This window comes from Phoca vitulina, unplaced genomic scaffold (assembly GCF_004348235.1).
Source record: "Phoca vitulina isolate PV1807 unplaced genomic scaffold, GSC_HSeal_1.0 scaffold20, whole genome shotgun sequence".
Lineage (NCBI taxonomy): Eukaryota > Metazoa > Chordata > Mammalia > Carnivora > Phocidae > Phoca > Phoca vitulina.
This window is the reverse complement of record NW_022589723.1, coordinates 30,086,776-30,107,741: the sequence shown is the minus strand read 5'-3', so window position 1 is coordinate 30,107,741 and position 20,966 is coordinate 30,086,776. Positions and strand designations below refer to the sequence as shown.

Genomic DNA, 20,966 nt, shown 5'->3' with positions numbered 1-20,966 from the left:
TGCTTGTACTTTCTTTTTTATTGTGTGTCTTTAGGTTCTGTTACATCTAATGGCTTTTTGTTCTCAATTACATATAAAATTTGTTGTAAACCTCAGGCAAGCGTTAGACAAAAGCTTCTGTTGGTCTTGCTGTTTTATTTCATTCTTTTAAAGATTGAGTGCATCCACTCAATTTTATGTTATTTATCTCTCTTGTCAGGGTGCCTCCCTTTCCCATTAGCGACCACCTTGCCAAAAACCGTTTTCAAACCGCAGTTTAGAAAGTTGCCTTTTCTTTCCTCATCTGCCCTGTAGAGTTGTATTCACTTTTTTTCATGCACATTTCCCATAATTGGAGGCAGCCCTTAAACATGTTGTACTTTTGTATTTTGAGCTGAGTAGCTTTCCCTGCCTCCCTGCCTTTTAGATTTTCCTTTCTGCACAAAGAAAGCATGATTGAGTTTAGAGTAGCCCCTTAGTCTTGTCTCTCTAATTTCTCTTGATAAAGCCCTAAACTTGATTCTGAGAAATAAACACATAAGATGTCTGAGATGAGCCATAATCGGCAAATAAGGAATAGAGGCATGTACTACTTCTATTCAGTCTGACAACCCAAGAATACATACGGATGTTTTCTGAGATGAAATGACAGTTTTTTGTTAAGTATTCTTTGTTTTTTACCATCTTAGTCTTTTCCAATTAAAAGGAAAGAAAAACCTAGCAACTTTTTTTACACGATAAGCTCCCAGAATGTGGGGATCCTGTTTTATGTGCCCCGTAAAGGGCACCTTAAGTAATACATTTTAAATTTTTTTTAAGGTGGCTATGGAACATGGAACAAATGGATTGTTAATTTTTATGATGAATTAAAAGCACTTGACATGTATGCTAGGCATTCTGCAGCTTGTGTCTTTGCAGGCCTAGCCAGAATGGAGTATTTAAACGTTTCAGCTGCTTAACCTGCTTCTCACTTTCTGTGATGGTCACCCAAAGGGTAACTGTAGCCCATATACCGGAAATAACATTTCGTTTAAGTTCTCTTACTTTCAGGAAGGTGACAACAATGACTGAGGGGTGGTTACTCACCATTTAGTGATTTGGATTTGGTTTTAGTTTAGGATTTGCTCTTTTCCCTTGCTATTTACTTGCCAGTGACAGCAAAGAAGTACACAATGTTTTTTGGTTTTGATCTAAAATACTATCCCTGGTTTAGATATACAGAGAATGAGTAAGCAGAGCCTTTCCAGAGACAGAAGGGTTTCTGAAGGGATTACTTGGTTTTGAACCCCTTTCTGCTTTAATAACTGCAAACATAATGTGTGATCTGTCTTCCCTTTTAGAGCAAAGCCGACGGGATGATTTGGAAGCCCTAGGCCATATGTTCATGTATTTCCTTCGAGGCAGCCTACCCTGGCAAGGACTCAAGGTATCCTTGAAAGTGCTCGGTGGAGGGCTTTGTTTCAATACTCAGTTGTTAATGGAGGGGTTGCTGACTCCATGTCTGTAAGAAGATGTGCTGGCGACAAGATGAGAAGCAGGGACTGGCTACATCAGTCTATATTGTAAATGCTCCCCTGGGCTTTGGGAGCTCTGTTTTGCCTACATTTGTCTTCTTCCCCTTCTGAATCCTTCTTCCTTGTTTTGGGGTTTTCCATAATCTCTTCCCTTGTTCCCTCCCAGCCTTGGCAGTGCTGCTTTTCTCTGTGTCACTTTCCTCCTCCACTACCATTATGTAGCAGGAAGAGTGTTCCCAGCGTGCTAGGGAATTTCTGGAACAAATTGATGACAGCAGCTGCTACACATTTTACCAGCAAGGCCAGCAGGGCTGGGTGTGCCCCTAAGGAGAACTGGAAAATATTGGTTTTTCCTCTATAGGCTAAGGACCCACCTGAACTAAAACAAAAATCCAGGTTTAATGTTACTATTCACGTGTTTTATTCAATAAATGCCTTTGCAGATGATAGCCGTTCCTTATGAAGCATGTAGTTTAAATAGCCTTCCTTAGGTAGGTATCGGTGTAGTGCATTTGTGTTCAAGGTAACTATTGATAATAATTATAACCACTGTAATTACTTCGTGTCTTTGGCTGGTTGGAGTAGGAAATGGTGAATTTCTAACACATGTTAAGTCCCATTAGATAGTTAAATGTGAGACATATTTTTGAGTTTTAATTTATTTCAACATGTTAGTATAGAAAGAAACTTAATCAGTAGCTTTGGGTACTTCTATGCCCCCGAACCCCCTCCCACTCTTCCTCCAGAAGGACAGAAGGATTCATTTGCTACGCTTTCTAGGCTGTTGTCCTGAAAAGTAAAGCTTCTGCCCCTTCCCTTTGGGAAGATTTTATTTCTTTGCCCTTAAATTCCTCTCCTAACACCTCCTAGTCTTCTCCTAGTCATATATATCTTCTCATTGGTATTGGTAGCTGTCAGATAGAGTTTCACATTCTGTTTGCTCATCACATAGCCAAGCAGTGCATTTGTGTATTATTGTTTGAAACTTTCTCACGGTCCACGAATCATTTTAGTGGCAGTCGTAGATCTAAAATTTCTCCAACTTACTTTATTTATTTATTTATTTTTAAAGATTTTATTTATTTATTTGACAGAGAGAGACACAGCAAGAGAGGGAACACAAGCAGAGGGAGTGGGAGAGGGAGAAGCAGGCTTCCCGCTGAGCAGGGAGCCCAATGTGGGATCATGACCTGAGCCGAAGGCAGACGCTTAACAACTGAGCCACCCAGGCGCCCTCCAACTTACGTTAGAACACTGTTGCTTAAAGCTGGGTGCAGCAGGGTAGGGAGAGCCTCGTGAGAATCCCTTGAGACCAAGTTGTTGGTCCAAGCTCCGGGTGCCTTCTGTCTATAATCCTGAGCAAACCAGACTTGGCTGCTTTGAGCCTCTGACATCCATCAGACCTATCTGTTATCCATGCCTCTATCATAGGTAACACTTTTCTTTCTGGAAGCACATTGTGGAAAGGCATTTTTTCCTACTACTTGTTCTCTTTTTCTATTCAGCTTCACAGTAAATATTCTGTGGAGCCGTCTATCTGTCTGCCCCCACTTGGATTAGCAGTATTTTTTATCTTATCCTAGAACCGATCTGAATCACTTTTGAACCCCCATGGCCATGGGAGATTACTAAGCTTCTGCAATTTTGAAAGTACTGCTATATGGTATTTTTACTTTCTTCTCCTAGCCACTCGTCTCATTACATTTGATGGTGTTTATCTGAGACTACTAAATATACTTACAAGGAAAGCCTTCCAGAACAGAGCAGATGTTAAATACATCATCTCTACTACATATCTTATTTATTAGAAAGAAGACTGAGCCTAGCAAAACCTGCCAGTTTGAGTGAAACAACCCATCGCCTCCCCAAATATATTGGACTGCCCTTACTTGGCACCTCTTTCCAAATAACTTTCTCTCTCTACTCTACAGGCTGATACATTAAAAGAGAGATATCAAAAAATTGGTGACACCAAAAGGAATACTCCCATTGAAGCTCTCTGTGAAAACTTTCCAGGTAGGATGCTAAAAGGACAATCCACTCAGTGTGACTGAAGCTTTGAAGTAGGTGGCGACCATGACTTGGTATCTCTAGATAAGGGTGCTCTCCAGAAAATTCACATTTCCTTTTATTGTCATTTAGACCAAGACAGGTTTTATCACTTTCATTTGGGTCATAAAGAAAACACCAGATATTCGTGGCTTGGCCCAGAGCTTCTCACCATGGGAAGCATTCAGCTCATGAGCATGGCCTTTCACCTCTTTTCTACAGAAGAGATGGCAACCTACCTGCGATATGTCAGGCGATTAGACTTCTTTGAAAAACCTGACTATGAGTATTTACGGACCCTCTTCACAGACCTCTTTGAAAGGAAAGGCTACACCTTTGACTACGCCTACGATTGGGTCGGGAGGCCTATTGTAAGTATCCTGTTTTACCTCCTCACCTCAGACCAGCGCTACCTCACTACTTGACTTGGCTAGATTTTCTGCTTAAGTCTGTGGGAAAAACATTCCTTTGACTGTAGACTTTATATTTGCCAACCTTTTCAGGGTGATGCCATAGGTAGCAATAACTAGAGTTGGAAAGTAAGAGCAACTCCTTTATATGTTTTTAAGATTATGGCCCATATGTCTTAAGATACCAGAACTTAAGCCAGTTCTTAAGAAGAACTTTCATTTGAATGATCCAGAAGCTGGTGCTACATAAGCTGTGAAGGTACTTGACTTCCGGAGGAGTGGAATCCAGAACCTTAGGAAACTCTTGAATTGGCTCTCCTGGCCAGGGGTCCACAGGGCCTGAGAGTATGCTAACACATCACTGTAGGATGTTTTTCTTATTTTCCACGGTAAGCTACTTTCCAATGAGCTATTGAGGATGAGGCAGCCTCCCTTCTGCAGATAAACAAACTGAGAATACAAGAAGACTAGAAACTGCCCTTGGTGGCTGAAAATAATAATCAATACTGTTTTATTAGAATTAGAATGATGCTCTTCTTTGTGGAGGCATTAAGTTGGACGCGTTTTCCATTTGACCTTTTGTTCTATCTTTCCAGCCTACTCCAGTAGGGTCAGTTCACGTAGATTCTGGTGCATCTGCAATTACTCGAGAAAGCCACACACACAGGGACCGGCCATCACAACAGCAGCCTCTGCGAAATCAGGTACGTGCTGGGTCTTCCTTGTTGCAGACATTCTCCCTCTTCGTGGCTAATACTAAAACCGAAGTTCTTCAGTGTCTCTGCTTCAGTGTATATAATACTGAAATTAAAGACAAAGGACTTGCCATTTCTCAGTGGTGTGTTGTGGCATTCCAGCATTCCTCGGGGCTATGGAATGGTGCTGAGATGTGGCCTGGCGATTTATATGAAGTATCCAGTCTAGAGAATTTGGGCTTGTCCAAGTCTGCTGAAAGGGGAGTCTGCCACAGGCCTGAAAGACCTTCTGAACTTACAGGATGAACAGGGTAGCCCATTTTGGGTCTCATCTGCAGTCTAGTCTGGTGCTCTTGCCAGTGCTGAGGGGTTTTTTGCTGATTAAGAAGAGTGGGTAATTTGGGCTTCCCAGCTGACCTAGGCAAAAACTGGCACCTCTCTTCCCGCTCTGCCCTGGTCCCCAGGTTAATTCTAGAGCTGGCCAAGATCTGAGATGGACCTATAATGAAGACTTAGCTTTGCTCTAGGCCACTCCAGAGAAGGCCATGCCATCCGTCCTTCAGTGTTGATAGTTTGAGAAACTAGTGGTCTGTATGAGAGGCTCCTCTCAGCCTAAAGGCAGAAGAGGCAAACACACAAAAATCAGCAAATTTGACAACATTTAAAGGAAGGGGTCACTGATTGGGAAATAAATATGATGACTTTCATCTTTATATCATATACAATTGACCCTTGAACAACACAGGTTTGAACTGTGTGGGTCTACTTATATGTGGATTTTTTTCATTAAATATAGTGTAAATGTATTTTCTCTTACGATTTTCCTAGTAACGTTTTCTTTTCTCTAGCTTTATTGTAAGTACAGTATATAGTACATATACAAAATATATGTTTATCGACTGTTTATGTTATTGGTGAGGCTTCTGGTCAACAGTAGGCTATCAGTAGTTAAGTTATGTGGGGAGTCAAAAGTTATATGGGGATTTTCAACTTCACGGTGGCCAATGCTCCTAACCCCAATGTTGTTCAAGGGTCAGCTGTACATTGCTAAGAGAAAACCTGAGGACCCCAGTAGATCAATAAGCAAAGGATATTAAACAGAAACGCACACACACATACACACAATCATTATCACCTATCAAATTAGCTTGTTCTCCTCACCCCTGACCTCACTATTTAATATTCACAGATATTTTCATAATAAAATGCAAAAACACTTATCATCTCAGATGTACATATGAAACCATATAGGTGAAAAATAGCATATGGAAGTACATACACATATATGTACAGTGAAGTACACATAGAAATAATGGATAGACTCACCATAAGTACATACTCTCAGCAAAATATCTGGCTTGGTAAGAAAAAAATGTATAAAGGGAGGAAATCTATGTATTAGTAGCTAAAAGACAGAGTAGATAGGCAAAAAGATGGGGTTTAGCAAATTGTGTACACTAATTGGGTCCATAGTTATATGCTTTTATCAAAGTAGTTGGCTGAGAATTATAACTGACTTCTGATTTGATAACAGAATATCATTGACTTCTGCAGTTGTTCTCCCTGGACCTCCCTTGTTAAAAATGTAGCTGAGTGCACAGTTAAACTGACACTCTCCTACATTGCTCTGGACTTTGCAAATTGTTACAAATTTTCTAGAAGGTAATTGGATGAAGTTACTGTTCTCTCTGATAAGAAAATCTTACTTCTTGGAATCAATCATAATAGAACAACCCAAGATATAGATTAAGTTATGTGCATAAAATTGTTGCAATGCGATTTGAAACAAAATTTGAGAAATGATCCACCTATCTCATTATAAGGGACTGGTTATGGATCCAGCTCAAATCTTTTATTAGATAAACTGGGTTATAATAAAGTGAGCTGCAGTGCATTTATTCAGTGGAATATTATGTAGCCACTTAAAATAATATTTAGGAAAACTTGTAGCAATCTGAAAATGTTTATGGTTTGTAGAGTGAAGAAATCAGAGTACAAAATTAGAAATACATCATGATTTCCCCTGAGGGGAAGGGAAAATGAAAAAATCAGTGAGAGTAGATAATGCCAACATATTAACAGAAGTAGCATTGAAACTGATAATATTATGGTTAATATTTTTCCAAACTATTCTCTGATGAAGTTATATTACCTTATAATGAAAAATGCATTTAAATAGAAAAGGTATGGAAAGAAAGAAAAAAATATTTTAAGTAGTCAGTGAAGTCAGCATAATCAGCCTATCTGCCCACTCGTGTTTTCAGAATATTTCAAACTAAAATAGGTATTTCCTTTAGTTTCCCTTGTCTTTTCTGCTTCAGTGAATTCTTAATCAACGCTCCTGTTTTGAATGTATTTTAAAAGTATGGAAAAAGAGATGTTGAAAACCTAAACTGCCAAGGTGAAAAATACGGTCAGACTTGGTATCGGAGTAAAAGTACAGTAATTTTCAGTGTACTTTTAAAAAGTGAAGGGTCACTAAGCCAGCGTGTGTAATTAGGAAATCTCATAAGCAAAGCAATAAAAAGCTTCTTTTTGAAGAATTGAATCTTGAAATTCTGACTTTTTTCCGTTTAGGGTTTTTAGTATCCCATGGCTGCTAAGGGATTGAAAGTCCCCACATTAATGCAAATTTTATACCTCCCTCCCAGCAGGATTCTGAATCCTTGCTGGGCAGAATTCTTTCTGCACTGTGCCCTGTGGGCAAATGTATTTGTGGTGTCTCTTCTACGTTTACATTGTGTCTTAGTCTGTGGTCTCATTGCTTTTGTTCCATCTTTAGGGTTGTGTTCTTATGTTTTGGGGGGTTTGTTTTTTATTTTTTAAGAAAAATTGCAGTCCGGCGCCTGGGTGGCTCAGTCGGTTAAGCGTCTGCCTTCAGCTCAGGTCATGATCCCAGGGTCCTGGGATCAAGTCCCACTTCAGGCTCCCTGCTCAGTGGGGAGCCTGCTTCTCCCTCTCCTCCCTGCTTGTACTCTCTCTCACTATCTCTCTTTCAAATAAAAAATAAAAATCTTTTAAAAAAGAAAAATTGCAGTCAGATAGGTTCCTTACATGACTCTAGGAATTGAAAGCAGTATTATGTTCTTTTTCAGACTGATTCTTTTCAATTTTGAAATCAGCAAAAGAAGAAAGTAAAGTCTCTTTGAGAGATATTGACAAGTATTAACCTCACTTTAGGGGCAGCTAAATTTTTCTCAACAACTTTGACTAAATAAGTCTAGCTGAGCACCTGTTCTGTGAAAGTATGTCCTAGGGCTACCAAGATAAGTGGGAATCCTTGTCCTCAAAGAACTGACAAGCAGATACGCCAGATAGCCAGATAACTATAACCCAAGGCAGAACAGAGAAGCATCCCAAGTTTCAAATTACCATCATCAGAGATTGGAAGGAGACATTTCATCTAGTCTGAGCATGACAGAGATTCATGAAAGAAGCAGCATTTGAAGTACTCTTGGAAGAGTAACGTGGGAATGAAAGAGGTATACCAAGCCGAAAGGAATATGAGCAACAAGTTACCTGTTCATTTTGCTAAAATATATGGTGCGAATAAAGGAGACAAGGCTAGGAAAATATCTTGGAGCCATTTGATGGAAGTTCCTGGAATGCTGGGGTGGAGAGTTGATATTTAATTTCAGTAGGGAATAGGTACTAAAGGTCAAAACTTTGCTTTAGAGATCTTTTGGCATAGAAGGTGATAATAGCCTGGCAGCCAGCATGGAGACAATAAAAACACAATGCATCCCCTTCAGAGGTTTATAAAGGGGGCCTATAGATGGGCGGTAGTCGTGAAAATGAAATAGAACTGAGAAATGGTATAAGGGTATGATCTACCAGACTTGGCAGCCCACGTGCATGTCAAGGTTGAAGGAGAAGGATGAGTCAGAGCTGTTGCTGAGATTTTGAAGCCCCAATAATTTGGAGGCAGGTGGTACGATTACTAGAATTGGGAAAGTTGGGGGAGAAACTTACTTGGAGTTTGAATTAAGGCATCTTGAGTTTCAAATATCTTGGAGTGTATTCTAGCTAAAGATGGCTAGCAGGCAGAGGAGGGCTCTCAAAAACAAACAAAACACTAGTGACATATTTGGAAGTCAGAGCATGGAGATGACATTGATGATAGTGCCATCAGAGCCTCCTTATTCTGGGTAAATCTGCTCTTCGGTTGTGGGGGAGGAGTGATCCTGGGGATTAACAGGCTCTGTTCAGTCCCATACTCAGAGTAGGCGGAGAAAGAAGAGGAGCTCAGAACTTGGTTTTAGCTTAACCCAAGGCTTTGGCCATAGGACATTTAACCTTTTGGGGAGCCTCAGCTTTTTCAGATGTAAGCATGTAAGGGTAGAGATTTTTAGTGTTTTGTTCACTGCTATCTCCCTAACAGCTAAAACAATGTCTGGAATAATAGACACTTGATAAATAATTGTTTGAATGAATGAATCTGTCAAATGAGGAGCGTAGATGAAGTCAGGTGTTCATTTAAAATAGAGATTTTTATTTAACCCTCCATGAAAAATAAATTGTAAGCTTTTCTTCCTACTTGTTTTCTATTTCCACAAAAAGCCATTCTGCCTCCTCTGGCAGCCAGAGTAGGGCTACCTTGTCTATTGAAGGGGAAGGGTGTTCAAAAAAACACAGAAGGCTCTTGCTGCAGAGGAAGCTCAGGCAATTGTGTTAGTTCTCCTCCATTACAATGAGAATTTTCAGGGAAAATTTGCTTAGCTATTCTAAATTGTAGGTATTATATCGAATTGAGTACTGTTTGGTTCCTCGATGCAGTAATAGATCCCAAATATGGTTCCCAAAGAACTGCATTTAAATTCACCTATATCAGATCTTTTACACCTATGTTAGTATTAGATGCTTAAGAACAATTTTTTTAACACAATTATCACCCAGCTAGAGAGCTATAATTAAATCATGAGTTTGAATAGAATAAATACTGATAAAGCTAGATCTTTTCAAAAGTTCCCAATGGGTTTGTCTTTTCTGTCATTTTCCCCTTGGTATTTGTCGTTTCCCAGATCCAAAAATGGTACATCTTGCCATGGCTGTGGTTCCTCTCTAAAGAATTCTGCATTACCATCCAAGAGGAAGGGGATGAAAAATAGTTCTGCCTCTTTCTACCTGGCAAAGCTTCCCTTTGCATTCTCTGATCAAGTGCGATCAGGAAGTAAGTCTTGCCATTATCCAGAGATCTAATATTGGAGTGCAGTATATTGACTGTTGAAGGTTTTATTCAGTGTGTTTGCTCAACATGCTAAATATAGAATATTGCACTGACTAGGATGTGCACGCAGCAGTATGCTTCCTGTTCTTTCTAAATCTAAGCCTGTGACAGTCCTTACTCAGGTAAATGCTATACACATGCTCCTGTGGTTCAGCAATTTTGATAGTTATGTAGATTTTCTATCGGCATATGAAGGAAGGGGTACTTGACCTAGAAGGTTAGGGAGAACAGATCTGTTTTGAGGTTGGAAAGAGTCACACTGGCCATCTAGAACTACTAAACTCTACCAGACATGGCATCCTACTATGATAATATTGAATAGTACTTACTCATTTTTGTGTGTTTAAGGGAAAGAACTTTTTTTTTCGTCATTTTCTACGAGGTGAACTGTTTACTTATAAATTCTCAAGTTTGACTAGGCAGGAAAATATGAATCAAATGTCAAAAAAGTTGATCCCTCATCCTTCTAGAAGAACCATATTTAAGCTAATTCAATAACTTATAAAGACACAAGAAATGAACAATAAAACTTAAAAGGGTCAAATCATGTTGAGTTCTGAAGATGTGCCCCCAGTAAAAGAGTGGTTCAGGGACACCTGGCTGGCTCAGTCAGTAGAGCACGCAACTCTTGATCTTAGGGGTGTGAGTTCGAGTCCTATGTTGGATTTAGAGATTACTTAAAAATAAAATCTTAAAAAAAAAAAAAGAGTGATTCAGATTTGTTTGTATCTAGACTCCAAGAGATTAGATTTAGGGAATGTATAGCTTTAGAAAAGTATGTGTGGGTTAGTGCTGCCATGCTTACTGAAAGAAGCTTGTTATAAGCATAGCTTTTCCAAAGGGCAGATTAAGCCAGATTGCTAAAATGGTCAGAGATCTTCCTAAAATGAATATCTTCATCTATTCTTTTGAAAGTCCAGTAGTTTTAGAAAAAAACAAAAGCTGGTTAATTCTCCATTCCCTTCTTTTGACAGAGTACTGCTTCGTTTTCAGCAAGGTTCACAGTTTGCTAGTTGAAGGGGCAGATGAGTGTGCTCAGAGAGAATTTGCCTCCCTCTGACCTGTATGTAATTTCCTAACTTGCTACCTGCCATCTAGCAGGAATTCAGGTGTAGAGATTCCATACTCTCCCTGTCACCCTCCAGGATAGAGCTGTCTGCAGAATGGGGCTGTCCCTCCTCATTTCTGGGACTTTTACCCCAAGAGGGACATTGAAACAAGGAAGTGTAAAACTGAAATACAGTCCTTTTCTTACCTTTTCCCCTTCTGTCATTTAGTTGCTGCCACTCACCTCTGCTCTAATTCTCTATTCTGTATTAAAAGTTTTCTTTGTACAGTCTTCAATATTTGTATTTCAGCAGACATCCTGTGTTCTGAGGCACTTCCTTTGTAGGAAGGAGATTCTGGAGAAATCCTACCTAATAAGTCATCCTTTTCTGGGGGGTGGGGGGGTGTCTTATACCCTTTCAAATAAGAATAGGGCAGGGTCTGAGTAGAGAGTTTCAGGCCTCTAGAATGGTTGCTGTGATTTTTCTCAGTGCTTCACAGAATTGATATTACTAGCTCTGTGGGCCTGTGTAGTATTGAACTTGGGAATAATCCCTTCTAGGTTGTTATCAGCGAATCTCAAACATCCCTGATATTTGATATCAAGTTTGTTGACTACAGGAAGGCGTTGTTTGCACACATGACAGGTTGCATGGAATAATCCCTGTCTGGCATAGGAAATTGGTTCTATTTCGTGAGCTTAACAGAAGGAAGTTTTTAATTTTGTTAAAGTATACACTTCAGCAACCTTGCCAGCTTTTAAAAATTTCGTATCTAAGGTCTAATAAACTCCAAAAAAAAATTCTTGAGATGCTTCCTGCCCCATTCTTTCTTCCTCCATCTTACCCCTGCTACCTTAAAAAAAATTTTTTTTTAATCTTGGAAGTGTGGTAAGACAGAACATGACCTAGTGTATTCCTTACTAACTTTTTGGTACTATTCGGTCTCTATTCTTGTTAATTATAGTTGAAGACTATCATTATATAATGAGGCCTAGAGGACTGACATGGGCGCCAAAATGTTCTGTGTAGGTGGCACCGTGTAAATGACTTTGGGAGGCATAGAGTGAAATGGAGAAAGTTCCTTATAAATGTCATCAGTTAATTTTTTGAAGTAACTATATAACATATAAAGAACAGGATTCAGTGATTTATTTGCTACAGGAGGAGAAAAATGTTTGCCTGCCTTTTGCTTGAGAACAGGAGCTTTATCTCCAATAAGAATTGGAACTAATGTCCAAGCCATAGATGGGGGTGGCACCTGAGGTGTTTCTAGACTGTATTTTCCTGCCCTCTTGTTAGTGTCCTTCTCCCCACTGTCTGTCCACTAACCCTGGCAGGTGACTGCTGGGAGACATTCATTTCCTCTGCCCTAAGCACAGGTGGTAGTTTTGACTTTTTACACCAGGCTCCTCTAAGTTTCCCCTTAAGTAACTTTTGTTGGCTTTGTCTTTGATTTATGCTATGCTGGATAGCTGCTTTCTTATTTCCACATTCACCTACTGGATAGTAAACCAAGCGTTTCCACACAGGTAATGCAATCACAGCAGAAGATTTTAAAGCATTCCCCCAAGGAATTCCCACTGCTTGAGATTCCTGCTCCTGCCTTTGGGGATTTTCACACTCCATGTGGACCTTTACCTTTCAAGTAATGCAGAGAGATTGACCTTGCTGAGTAACTCTTCTGTCCTTGGAAGCTCCTGATTGCCTGTTAGATAGACATGTGTGCATGAGTGGTCTTTGAGAGTGAAGAGTTTACGTGCCAGTCTCCTCTACTTCTTTGCTTAGTATGACTATATCCTGTGCTGATTATGCCCAATCATAACTCTGTGTACACAGCATTGCCTAGAATACCTTTCAGGTACACTAGCAGCATACTGTAGTTGTGACATTCCTCGGTTTCATCTAGTTCCTGGGCACTCACTTGCTTTCTAAAACTGGCAAGTGACCCTCTCTACCATATCAACTTCTATATACCAGTCCTCCCTCTTAAATTCTAGGAGAGAATAGCCTAAGAGTTTAGTATTATGACGAAGAGTAATTCCCAGTGTGATAAACCACCAACCCCAGGTTCACATCTGTCTCTTGGTTTTGTTGCTTTCAGTGGATATAGAAGGCATTGGAGGGCAATAATACGGTGTGGTGTGTTCTTCAGTCACCACTGTGGAAGCATTTATGAAGCAGTCTGGAATTGTTAACACTGTTTTTCTCTTTTTAAAAGATAAATAACACACTGCTTTGATAATGGAAATGGAGTGTGACTTTTAGGCCTTTGGAAAATGTCTTGCTATTTTTGAAATCTACACAAAAATGTTAATTCCTCCAACTAATTACGTATTTAACTGGAACGAATATAAATAGGTACACAGTCCTGTGAATCAGACAGTGGCGTCAAACCAGACTTCTGATATGTATTTCAGTAAAAATGGAAATAATAGTTGATCAGCTGTCCAGATTTTGTTAAGCTTAAAAGCATATGAGTGTTTTATGTACATTTCTTTCCATTTTCAGCTTTATCTGCCTTAAAAACAAGTGCAAAACAGCATTCATGCAAGAAGTAATCACACTGAACATGTATCCTAGAACTCAAAACAACCCCAAATGGCTTAAAATGTCTGGATATTGTTTAAACATTTAAATTTTTTGAAAACTAACAGTTCTTCATAGTTGTTTAGGAGCTTAAATATCCTACTTAAATATTACAAAAAGTAAAGTCCTAGAGGAACGGAAGAAGCAATCACTAACGGATAATAGTTATGGGTATTACTTATAATATTAGAACAGATTTATTCTCATGGCGCCTGGCTAGCTCAGTCAGTAGAACATGCAACTCTTGATCTTGGGGTTGTGAGTTCGAGCCCCATGTTGGGTGTAGAGATTACTTAGAAAAATAAACAATAAACCAGATTTATTATCAAATCTCTAGTAGTAAAAAGATAGGAGATTAAGTGCTCTGAGATTATGGATACTGTCAAAAATTTATAAAAGTTATGATTACATTATAACCACAGCCTTATTTTGGAAAATGAAACATCTGAACTTCTGTTGGCAGAAATAGTCAGAGGGGTGGGTTTTTTGGGTAGCTTTGATTCTCAAATGTGACTAACGGTATAGAACCAAACCCCTCTTTTGTTAGAGAATATAGCAAGTAAGTTAATACAGCTGCCTCCTTACAGAATATGCTCATTCCCTGAAGAATATCAGAAAACATGGCCAGGATCCTTTACACTGCTATTACCCATGTGGCTTCATATTCCATTAATAAAGGTGAAGCTGTAGCTGATATATGAGGCTCAGGTTTTGTTTTGTTTTGTGTTAATGGAAAAAGCCTTTTTGGTGACTTACAGATGAGCTTTAAACAGCTCTTGTCCATGAGATACAGAAGAGGGAGAGTGAATATGAGCCTCAGACCACTACTTCTTTCCTTTTCCTTTTCTTTTTTATAAAATACAACATTGATAGCTGTGAACATCTCTAAGATTTATTGCATCCTTGCTGGTTTTCATGCAGAGCAGCAATATCACATCCCAACCCCTGCTGTTGTTTATATCAACAGCAATTAAAATTTGATTTACTAATCCCTCATTGCTGCCTCTCCAACTCCTCATTTTTCATTTTGTAGAGCCTTAGGACTGTTACAGCTGAGCATCATGATGTTAACACCTCCTCAGCCATCTGGTACAGGGGAAGAGGCACCTAAACAGATTCTTCAGAACAAAAATCACAAATGAGCAAGATCAGAATAGTATGAGATCTAAAAAACAGGTAAAGAAGGAATGAAGAGAGCCTGAATGACAGCAGAACTGAAAGCAGAACCCAAAAAGGTTTTGGATTGGAAGCCCTCCTTTTGCTGGGGAAAGATCTGCCTTTTGCTTTCTAGAAGAAAGCAATTCATAGTAGTCATATCTAAAACTATTTCTAATTCCAGACTAGAGGCCATTAGTTAGAGGAATCAGGAAAACATTGTAGCCTTACCACGCCCCCCCCCCAACTTTTCATATTTCTTGACCCGTGAACCTGTTTTGAAGATATACTTTTTTCATTCTCTTAGATAAGAAAGTATATTCTAGCCAACACCACTGCTCATTTTATCTTAGTTGAAAGTCTTGTAGAGGTTTATGTTGAGAGTGGTGGGCTCCCTATTTAAGGAAGAGCCATATTATCTTGATTCCTAATGCTAGGAATTTTCTGTATTGACTACTGTCTATTTAGGTAGATCTTTAATCAGTGAAATGATTTGTAAGTATGATTGTTCCTTTGTCCAACAATATTAACATTCTGAATTTGGTCTGCTTAGTGGCTACTGAATTTTACTAATATGGAAGCTAAAATTGATTCCAGCTTTTGGTGATCTTCCCCCCTGCCCCCAGCCCTTTTGGTGATTATTGTTTTTCTGTGTCTGGGTGAGGATGGTGTGCTGTAGACTGTCATGTATTGGCTCATTAGGCTGAAATGAATGTAGCCACGCTAACTTTTTCTCAGTGCTTTGCAGCGGTTGTTAGTTTAAAATCCAAAATGAAAACAAAACCCTCAGGGACACTAATGTACTTGATTTTGTTATTGCTTGCTGTTGCTTCACCTTTCCTTCCATATCTTGCTCTCATGCTTCCTAATGCCTGAGCAGACTGCATCGTCAGATCGCCGAGGAGAGTGGGAAATCCAGCCCAGCCGGCAGACCAATACCTCGTACCTGACGTCTCACTTGGCTGCAGACCGCCATGGGGGATCAGTGCAGGTACTTACTGCCTTTATTGCCCTTTCCTGGCCTTCTCAGCTTGGCTGGTGGAATGTTGACTTGCTTCTGAAACTTTGGTTCCTTTAGAAAGGAAACTTCCTGCAAAGTTGAGCTGCTTCTGTAGTTAACTGAATATCTGTGCGCTGATTTTCTGCCTAAGTGGACTTGTAGAAATCACTTGTTGATATGATTGTTGGTTGTTGTCATTGACTAAGAAACATCTGTATGATTTCTGATACTGATTTCTGGTTAAACTAATCCTATTACCTTGATCTACTCATGATAAATCATAAAAATAATGTCAAGGTAGAAGTATGTTAGTGTCAAGTATGTGAATTTTAAAGACTTGAAATGTGTAAAATAAGTAGTTTTTGGATAAAGGACTGCATATGTAGCTCATTCCATGGTGGTATGTGCCTTAGCACATAAGGTGAGAGTGTTAATTGGTCCAAGTCAGCCGTTTCTGAGTGAGTACCCAGGAAGTTGGGCTGTTTCTTTTTTCCTTCTGGAATACATGTGGTCTTAGAAAATTATTTCTGATGTCATTTGGACTGTTTTGAAGCTCTCTTGTCTCTAGTACTTAAGAACATCTGTGTCTCTTTACTTTTCTTACATGGCACTGTTTTAATCTTTTTTTTTTTTTAAGATTTTTAATTTATTTATTTGACAGAGACAGCGAGAGAGGGAACACAAGCAGGGGGAGTGGGAGAGGGAGAAGCAGACTTCCTGCTGAGCAGGGAGCGCAGTGCGGGGCTCGATCCCAGGACCCTGGGATCATGACCTGAGCCGAAGGCAGATGCTTAACGACTGAGCCACCTAGGCGCCCCTGTTTTAATAATCTTAATCCAAATATGTCTCTCAGACTGTTAAGTGACACCACCAGTTGGGGCACACAAGTAAACCCAGAGCCACCAAATCATATAAAGGGATAGACAAACCTTTTGCATGTAGAAATGCATGTTGTTAGGCTTGATTGTCTAGAATATGTTTTTTACATGGAGTGATTCACTGAAGATTGTGTTATTCACAGGAAGTCAGGAGACAGCTGTGGTTCTGTTAAAAAAAAAAAAAACTTCACAGAAACATCTAGGTAAAAATGATGGATTGAACACACAGATCTGCTTTCACCTCCTCCTGAAACAGCACTAAAAGAATGATAAAGGGATTTTTTTGAAAGGCATGAATCCATACAAGGATGGAGAAAACAGAAGAGGCATAGCAACAAAATGTTAGATGCTGGGCAACTATTCAATGACTTAGGAGTCACAAGAAAACTGAATCTTGAGCCAATAGAGCCTATTTTCACTGGGTAATCCCCTAAAGACTCAGAAGTTGGCCTTCGATAAGGGGAAGTGTGGAGGCCGTGTGCTAAAATAAAGAGTGGTTAAAAGTCTGTTTTCTAAGAAGCCAGAGATCCCTAGATGCTCTCCCCCTCCCCTGCAAAAACCAAAGATTTATTCTTTGGTAAGGGCAAAATAAAGGGTCTATAAATTGGGGGATGTGAGTCACATTTGGGGGTGGGAAGCTATATTGAAGAAAAGGGTCAGTAAATGAATGTGTGATCCATACTTAAAAGTCCCACCCCTCTACTCCTTGCAGTCTCCCACTTTTATTTTTTTTTCAGTTTTACTTTTTTATAGAGAGAGAATGGGGAGGGTGGGGAAGTGGAGGAGGGAGAGAGAGAATCTCAAGCAGACTCCCTGCTGAGGACGGAGCCCAATGGTGGGCTCGATCTCACGACCCTGATACCATGACCTGAGCCGAAACCAAGAGTCAGATGCTGAACTGACTGAGCCACCCAGGTGCCCTGAGAGAGAGACTCTTAAGCAAGCTCCATGCCCAGTGCAGAGCCTGACACAGGGCTTGATCTTATGACCCTGGGATCATAACTTGAGCCAGGCGCCCCAGGATGCTATTTTAAAAACGAACATTTTAAGAGCAAACCAAGAAAAAAAAGAGAGAGAGAGCTCTTGGAAATTAAAAACATAAGAAAAATTAAAACTCAAGAGTTTGGAAAGTCTCCCAGAAAGTAGAACAAAGAGAGAGGTTAAAATGATAGAAAACATTTTTCTTTCTTTCTTTCTTTTTTTTTAAGATTTTATTTATTTATTTGACAGAGAGAGACACAGCGAGAGAGGGAACACAAGCAGGAGGAGTGGGAGAGGGAGAAGCAGGCTTCCTGCTGAGCAGGGAGCCTGATGTGGGGCTCGATCCCAGGACCTTGGGATCATGACCCGAGCCAAAGACAGACGCTTAACGACTGAGCCACCCAGGTGCCCCAGAAAACATTTTTCAAAAAATAAAAAATAGAACTACCATGTGACCCAGTAAACCCACTTCTGGATATTATCCAAAGAAAATGAAAACACTAATTCAAAAAGATATATGCACCCCTCTGTTTATTGAAGCATTACTTACAGTAGCCAAGATAGGGAAGCAACCTAAGTGTCCATTGATAGATGAAAGGATAAGAAGATGTGGTGTATGTGTGCACGCGCACATGCAATATTACTTGGCCATAAAAATGAAGTGTTGCCATTTTTGACAACATGGGTAGACGAGAGACTTTTGTGCTAAGTGCAATAAGTCACATTGAGAAAGAAAAATACCATATGATTCCACTTATCTATGGAATCAAAAAAACAAACAAACAAGAAACTGACTTATAAATAGGAGAACAAATTGGTAGTTGCCAGAGGGGAGGCAAAAGAGGTGAAGAGAATTAAGGACAAACTTCCCGTCGGAAAATAAATAAGTTGGGGCACCTGGGTGGCTCAGTTGGTTAAGTGTCTGACTCTTGATTTAGGCTCAGGTCATGATCTCAGGGTCATGGAATCAAGCCCCGCATCGAGCTCTGTGCTGGACGTGGAGTCTGCTTAAGATGCTCTCTCTCCCTCTCCCTCTGCCCCCCAGCCCCCACTCACTTTCTCTCTCTCTCAAAAAAAAAAAAGAAACAAGTCACAGGGATGAAAAGTACAGCACAGGGAATATAGTCAATGATGTAATAACTTCGGGGGCACTTGGCTGGTTCAGTGGGTAGAGCATGCCGCTCTTGATATCAGGGCCACGTTGGACATAGAGATTACTTTAAAAAAATTTTTTTAATGTAATAACTTTGGTGACAGACGGTAACTACACTCGTGAGCATTTTATAATGTTTATCATTGTTAAATCATGTTGTACACCTGAAACTAATATATGTCAACTGTACTTCAATTAAACATTTTAAAAGGTAAGGTTTAAAAAATGAAATAGTAGGAAACAAAAAGATAATTAACTCTAAGGAGAATAAGAAATTATACAGGGAAGGAAAGGACCATAGTATATACTCCATGGCACTGTAAATAGTTAATGTAAAACTAAGAATTATCTTGTCAGAATTACAGTATAAACTATAATGGAAGACTAGAAGGATGGAAAAGGTGAATATAATGCCTAAAAATGAAGAATCAAGATGCATGTTATTTAGAGATAATGGAGGTAAAAAACAAAGGAATCCGTTATGAAGGAGAGGAAATAGTGGAGTGGGGGAACGAGACTGCTATTTTTCCTAATGATCCTTGTAGAAATAATTTTTTTAAAGACTTTATTCATTTATTTGAGAGAGAAAGATTGTGCACACTAGTGGGGGGGGTGGTCCGGGCAGAGGGAGAGGCAGACTCCCCGCTGAGCAGGGAGCCCGACAAGAGGCTCGATCCCAGGACCCCGAGATCATGACCTGAGCCAAAGGCAGAGGCTTAACCGACTGAGCCACTCAGGCTCCCCCAATCCTTGTAGAAATAATTTATATACATATACATACATGTTAGTTTTCATCTATCACATTCACAGAAATTTGTAAGTTTAATAGCCTATCTATCTACTCTTGTTGAAATCTGAGTTACAACTATTTTAGGGGATTATTTGGCACTATCTTTTAAAATCTTAAAATATTGAATTCAGTGAATCCAGTTTCAGATAAATATTCCTCAGAAATGCACAGATACTGAAGATACACGTTCTAGAACAATGCTGTCAAAGGAAATGAGTCATATTTGTGATTTTAAATTTAATCACAATAAAAAGGTAAAAATAAGCCTCAGCCCAACATGGCGATGCACAACAAAGCGGCGCCGCAGCAGATCCCGGACACCCGTCGGGAGCTGGCGGAGCTCGTGAAGCGGAAGCACGAGCTGGTGGAAACACTGGCAAACTTGGAGAGACAGATCTATGCTTTTGAAGGAAGCTACCCGGAAGACACTTAGATGTATGGCAATATTATTCGTGGCTGGGATCGGTATCTGACCAACCAGAAAAACTCCAATAGCAAAAACAATCGAAGGAACCGGAAGTTTAAGGAAGCTGAGCGGCTCTTCAGTAAATCCTCGGTTACTTCAGCAGCTGCAGTAAGTGCATTGGCAGGAGTTCGGGATCAGCTCATTGAAAAGAGGGAGCCAGGAAGTGCGACGGAAAGTGATACTTCTCCAGACTTCCACAATCAGGAGAATGAGCCCAGCCAGGAGGACCCTGAGGACCTGGACGGATCTGTGCAGGGAGTGAAGCCTCAGAAGGCTGCTGCTTCTACTTCCTTAGGGGGTCATCATAGCAGCCATAAAAAACGAAAGAATAAAAACCGACACAAGATTGATCTGAAGTTAAACTAAAAACCACAAGCTGACTATTAGAAGACTCATTAGTGCAGAAGCTTCCAGGCTGTAGAGCCCTGTTTCCCTCCTCCAACCTCACAAAGATACATATCGCTCACCTGAGTGCACGGTCATCCACCTCTGCTTTCCCAGACCCAGTGCCTGTGACTCTGAATAGTTTGTTCTGAAACGTGGTGACAAGTCATTTCTGTAAGACCACATTGGATCATTTACTGTGTGTCATTTTTAGTAACAGAACTGCAAGAAGACCAAGACATGGTTATAACTCCAGCAAGTTGCTAACTGTGCATTTCTCCCTTCTTGGAATGAATGTGTCCCCCCAAACTGGCTGGCACCAGCTTCATCTCTGATACCCAATGAGAAATGTTCTCTGGTTTTGTTTTATGCTGAAGGTAGAACATAGGTCACGTTTCAGAGGGAGGCTATAAATATTCGGCATTTTCCTAATTTGTTTGTGTTTTATTATTTTTCTATTGTTTTTACTATCTTCTTTGGGGACTTTTGTTTTTTTTGTTTTTTTGTTTTTTTTAAAGATTTTATTTATTTATCTGACAGAGAGAGACACAGCGAGAGAGGGAACACAAGCAGGGGGAGTGGGAGAGGGAGAAGCAGGCTTCCCTCCGAGCAGGGAGCCCGATGCGGGGCTTGATCCCAGGACCCTGGGA

The 20,966-nt window shown here is 40.0% G+C and overlaps 1 protein-coding gene and 1 pseudogene across 14 annotated transcripts in view; both read left to right on the top strand.

The window, feature by feature from the left end:
* The window catches only part of CSNK1G1 (casein kinase 1 gamma 1), a 186,409-nt gene that overhangs the window by 144,513 nt on the left and 20,930 nt on the right, over positions 1–20,966 (top strand). For 5 of the 14 annotated variants that reach the window (XM_032418026.1, XM_032418024.1, XM_032418022.1 and 2 more), the window contains 5 exons: positions 1,320–1,405; positions 3,425–3,509; positions 3,765–3,913; positions 4,549–4,656; positions 15,545–15,655. In XM_032418026.1, the coding sequence (XP_032273917.1) occupies positions 1,320–1,405; positions 3,425–3,509; positions 3,765–3,913; positions 4,549–4,656; positions 15,545–15,655 (539 nt within the window). Of the gene's footprint in view, positions 1–1,319; positions 1,406–3,424; positions 3,510–3,764; positions 3,914–4,548; positions 4,657–14,542; positions 14,686–15,544; positions 15,656–20,966 lie in introns of those variants that run through there. The other 9 variants (XM_032418027.1, XM_032418025.1, XM_032418023.1 and 6 more) reach the window with 4 other exon arrangements.
* LOC116640796 lies at positions 19,480–20,409 on the top strand (annotated as a pseudogene).